This window comes from Halichoerus grypus, chromosome 1, assembly GCF_964656455.1.
Source record: "Halichoerus grypus chromosome 1, mHalGry1.hap1.1, whole genome shotgun sequence".
NCBI classification, from domain to species: Eukaryota; Metazoa; Chordata; class Mammalia; order Carnivora; family Phocidae; genus Halichoerus; species Halichoerus grypus.
In genome coordinates this window covers 3,054,735-3,059,552 of record NC_135712.1, presented here as the reverse complement: position 1 = coordinate 3,059,552, position 4,818 = coordinate 3,054,735, and the positions used below count along the sequence as shown (strand labels likewise).

The 4,818-nt window shown below is 62.5% G+C and overlaps 1 protein-coding gene across 1 annotated transcript; it reads left to right on the top strand.

The window, feature by feature from the left end:
• Positions 1-2,315: 2,315 nt before the first annotated feature.
• CRYAA (crystallin alpha A) lies at positions 2,316-4,322 on the top strand. The gene is made up of 3 exons (XM_036069297.2): positions 2,316-2,504; positions 3,700-3,822; positions 4,113-4,322. The coding sequence occupies exons 1-3, from the start codon at positions 2,316-2,318 to the stop codon at positions 4,320-4,322; spliced, it is 522 nt and encodes a 173-aa protein (XP_035925190.1).
• Positions 4,323-4,818: the final 496 nt, after the last annotated feature.

Genomic DNA, 4,818 nt, shown 5'->3' with positions numbered 1-4,818 from the left:
GTCATTAGGACAAATCATTTCTTAATGTAATGTTTTAAAAAATCAAAATGACTGCAAAAAACTGCAATGCACAAAACACCAACATTTTATTTTTTTTATTTTTAAAAGATTTTATTTATTTATTTGAGAGGGACAGAGAGTGCACAAGCAGGGGGAGTGGGAGAGGGAGAAGCAGACTCCCCGCAGAGCAGGGAGCCCGATGCGGGGCTCGACCCCAGGACCCTGGGATCATGACCTGAGCCGAAAGCAGACACTTCACCGACTGAGCCACCCAGGTGCCCCAAAATACCAACATTTTTAATGAAGACAGATCAGCACTCCTGACTTTTCCTTCTGCCTTACGCTCCTTTGTTCCTTCTACGTCAAGCTCCCGGCAATGCCTGGCCCTGCCGGACCCTCCACAGAGGACCGTGCCAGATGGCCACTTGCAGCACCAGGAGGAGGCAGCCAGAGCTGCCCGGCCCCCACCACTGGCACTGCCCCCGAGGTGGCTCCAGCCTGGGTGAGCAGCCTGCAGGGAAACCCCCTCCCCTTCCTCCAAGCCGTGTGCCTGGGCACGCAGCTTACCCTCTCCAAACTCCACTTTTCGGGTCTATGAAGTGTGTGCGTGGGGGTGCTGAGACTTACGCGCCATGTGGGGCAACCAGCAGAGCATGGCCCAGAGCAGGCTTGGGCAGGGAAGGCGCCTCCCCCCCACTGCACTGACGATCTCCGCCCTACTTTGGCCTTAGTTGCCTGACATCTGGGGAATTGCGCCCCCAAATCATAAACTTGCAGAGCAAAAGTTGGCTCTTCCAGACTTTTCAGGACCCTTCACCACCGGGCTGGTGATGTGCAGGTAGCAGGTGCCGGGAGTGGGGAGGAAGGATTTGGTATAGAGCATGTGTGCGGGACGCTCTGAAGCTCCCGCTGCTCACAGCAATGCCATCTTAGCTGCGTCAAATACACCCCTATTCGAGCGCCGTGAAGTGCTCTCCCATGACCGGCCAGGTCCAGCGGTGTGAGGGGAGTGTGTAAGGGCACCCGAGCCCTGTGGGGATGCGCTTCCTCCGCCAGCACGCCGTGGACACGGGTTAGAAGCTGCCCTGGGAGCCAGAGGCACAAGGACGAAGAAGAAACTTCTCGCGCTGGACTGCGCAGCGAGGGGCTAGCTCGGGCGGGGCTGGGAGCGGGCACCCCCACCCTGCGGTGGGTGCATGTTACTATAGCGACGTGCTCCCCGGAGGCCAAGCTACCGAGGAATATACCGGGTGGCTGGTCCCATCTGAGTGGCAACCGGCCAGAGCCACAGCGGGAGGAGAAAAACAGTCCCCGGGCCTCGCAGGCAACAGTGACTGCCTGGTGTGAGGTCACACGGAGGAGAGGTCGTCCGCAGGGATGGTGTCCAGGTTGAGCCCCACAGAGAGCCCAGACACAGGCTTTCCACGCTCATAAGACCAAACCTGCCTCCCTGTCTGGACGCACAGACCCCACGTCAGCCCCACCCCCACCCCCGGTGCTGGGAATTACGGGCACTTTTCAATTGCTTCTTGGTATTTTCTGTCTTTCTCGAGATTTTTAAAACCACTCTATCCATCTTGTAATCAGGAAGAAGTAATAGAAGTAATTCTGTTTTGAAAAATGATATACTGGGGGCGCCTGGGTGGCTCAGTTGGTTAAGCGTCTGCCTTCAGCTCAGGTCATGATCCCAGGGTCCTGGAGTCGAGCCCCGCATCGGGTTCCCTGCTCAGCGGGGAGCCTGCTTCTCCCTCTGCCTCTGCTGCTCCCCCCGCTTGTGCTCTCTCTCAAATAAATAAATAAAATCTTAAAAAAAAAAAAAAAAAAAGAAAAATGTCCCCCAGGAGCTGTGAGATTTGGGGATCATGGGTATAGCCTCTGAGCCCACCCCCTCGTCTGTGAAGTGGGCATGAGGGCCCACTCATGGGGCGGCCGTGGCATCACCCCGGCCATGTAAGCAGGGGGTGCCCCCATCCCATCGAGGGAGATGAGAGTCTTCACTGTCCCCAGGTGAGTGTAGGGGCAGAGCCACAGGGAGAAGCGCCTTGGGGACGTTGTCCTGCAGGTCCAGGACTCCGTGCTGGTCAGCGTCTCAGTGCCCGGGGCTGGGAGTGGCGGGCGCTCAGCTCAGGCCACATTTCTGCTGACCGGGCAGCCTTCCCCCTGAGCTCACGCTTTCCAGACAAATCCCCCTAATGCTTCCATTCTGTTTCGGGCGTATATAGGGAGGGCTCACCTCGGAGCTCTCCACTGCACTGCCCAGAGGCCCCTGTCCGACTCCCTGCCAGCCCCGGGTCCCTGCACTGCCGACACCCAACATGGACATCGCCATCCAGCACCCCTGGTTCAAACGTGCGCTGGGCCCCTTCTACCCCAGCCGGCTGTTCGACCAGTTTTTCGGCGAGGGTCTCTTCGAGTACGACCTGCTGCCCTTCCTGTCCTCCACCATCAGCCCCTACTACCGCCAGCCCGTCTTCCGCAGCGTGCTGGACTCCGGCATCTCTGAGGTAAGACCCACCAGGGGGCTGGTTTCTCCTGCTGGTCGGAGGCGGGCCCAGCCATGGCCGCAGGGGAAGCAGGGCTTTCTGAGGGCCAGCCCGGGGCAGAGGCGGCACCGTGCCCCACGTCTGCGGTCTTCCGCCTGGGTGGGGCCGCTCTCCCGCCGCGGTCCATGGTGGCCCACGTGACCTGCAGCAAGGAGCCTCCCGGGCCTCTGAGAGAGGGTCTGGAGAGGGAGCCCAAGCCCACCCACTGTCTTTCCTGCTGGCAGCTCATGACCCACGTGTGGTTTGTGCTGCACCCGCCACATGGTGCAAGCCCCAGGAGCAACCCCACCGAGGCGGGTTTGGTGGCAGGTGTGGGTTTTGTGGTCCCGGCTCTCCACACTGTTCCTTCCAGCAGGAAGCCTGGGTGGATGGGCTGCACTACCCCAGGCCCCCGGAGGAGAGGTTCTTGAGCACTAGTTGGTGCTGGAGGAGAGGCTGATGGTGGAGGACAGGGCGGGCAGCAGCTCCTCGTAGGGCTGTGGCCAGCAGAGCCGCAGAGAGTGGGCTCTTCCCCAGCCTGCCCGGGTGCACAGGGCCCAGCCCAAAGGGAAGCGATCAGACCACTGGCCTTCCCTCCTTGAGCCCTGCGGCGGACCCCAGGGTCCAGGGTCTGGAGGGGCTAGGTCTCCCCCACTGCCCAAAAGCAGAGGCCTGCTGGGAGCAGTGTTAACCCACTCCAGAAACGAAAGGAGCCTGGCTGAGGGCTGCCAGCGAGCTGGTGAGGGCAGCTCGGAGGGAGACACTGTGTGCGAGCGGACAGCTTCTCCCAGCGTGTCCACGTGGGAAGACAGGCCCCGGGCTGTTTGTACAGACACTAGTGAAGCCAAGGGCTGTGACCTTATTCAAAGTGCTAGGTGCAACCAGCCAGCCAGCCGACCCAGAACCAGGCTCCTAACCCATACCCAATCTGCCAGCTAACCAACCAGCCACAGTTCATCCCCAACGAGGCAGTCAACGGACACCCCGCCTTGAGGCCCAAGTGTCCACACGGTCCCGAGCCAGGGGTCCCCGGGACTCTGTCCCCTGGGTGCGTGGAAGGGGTGTCTGTGCTGGTGACTGGGGCCCGAGCCGCTGGCCCCCAAACGCTGGCCGCTCTGGCCAGCCCCGCCGCAACCTCGGCCCGGGCAGACCCACATGAACCGCGTTGGGGTTTCAGGTCCGATCTGACCGAGACAAGTTTGTCATCTTCCTGGATGTGAAGCACTTCTCTCCCGAGGACCTCACCGTGAAGGTGCTGGAGGACTTCGTGGAGATCCACGGCAAGCACAACGAGAGGCAGGTGAGTCCGGGGGCGCCGCTGCCTCGAACCCGCCTTCTTGGGGCTCTGCCCTCACCTGCCCGCTCTCCCCGGAAGACCTGGGACAGGGAGGGGGCTCCTGAGCCCTCGCAGGGGAGGGGCCCGCAGGGACGCCCACTCGGGGACTGCCCGCCGCCCCGGCTCCTTCCAGTCTCAGCGGGAGCCCTCCCCGGGGCATTCTGGCCCTCCTACCCCACCGTGGGGTCCGGGAGGACCTTCTCCACGTGAGGTCGGGTGGTGTCTGACTGCGCCCTTCCGCACGCCCTGCCCAGGACGACCACGGCTACATTTCCCGTGAGTTCCACCGCCGCTACCGCCTGCCTTCCAACGTGGACCAGTCGGCGCTCTCCTGCTCCCTGTCCGCGGACGGCATGCTGACCTTCTCCGGCCCCAAGGTCCCGTCTGGCGTGGACGCTGGCCACAGCGAGAGAGCCATCCCCGTGTCTCGGGAGGAGAAGCCCAGCTCTGCGCCCTCGTCCTAAGCTCGGCCTCGGCCTCGGCTGCCACCCACTGCTGCCCCCACGGCCCATCCATCGCGGGGACCCGTAGAGAGTGGGGTGTCGTCTCCCTTTGCTTTCCCTGTTTTCATTTCCTTTTCCTCCTCTCCGAGGGAACGAGGGTTTGAGAGGGTGGCCTGGAGGGCTTGGGGCCTCGGCCTGAGGTGCTGCAGCCTCAGGGTGACCCAGACCCCCGCACCAGCCAGCTGGGGGAAGCCTGAGACAACAGCCCCGGGCTCCCAGAGGATGCAGCCTCCGGGTCGCCTCTGGGTCTCCAGGGCCGGCCAGGTGCACCTTGACCCTTGCTGGTGGGCGCCCGCATCAGGACCCGGCCACGTATCCTGCCCAGGTCTCCTGGGTGCCCTGAGGTCCGTCTGGCGGAGGCTCCCGTGTGCCTGGGCTCTCGGCAGCCTGTCCTCCCAGACCGCCTTCCCTCCACCCTTCCCCTCCGTAGTACCGCTGCTCCTGGGGCACCCGGTCA

Bases quoted from the DNA above. Each gene is read 5' to 3' on its own strand.
- CRYAA (XM_036069297.2), top strand. From the start codon at position 2,316: ATGGACATCGCCATCCAGCACCCCTGGTTCAAACGTGCGCTGGGCCCC. The intron at 2,505-3,699 runs GTAAGACCCACC...TTGGGGTTTCAG, and splicing joins TGGACTCCGGCATCTCTGAG to GTCCGATCTGACCGAGACAA. The intron at 3,823-4,112 runs GTGAGTCCGGGG...CGCCCTGCCCAG, and splicing joins GCAAGCACAACGAGAGGCAG to GACGACCACGGCTACATTTC.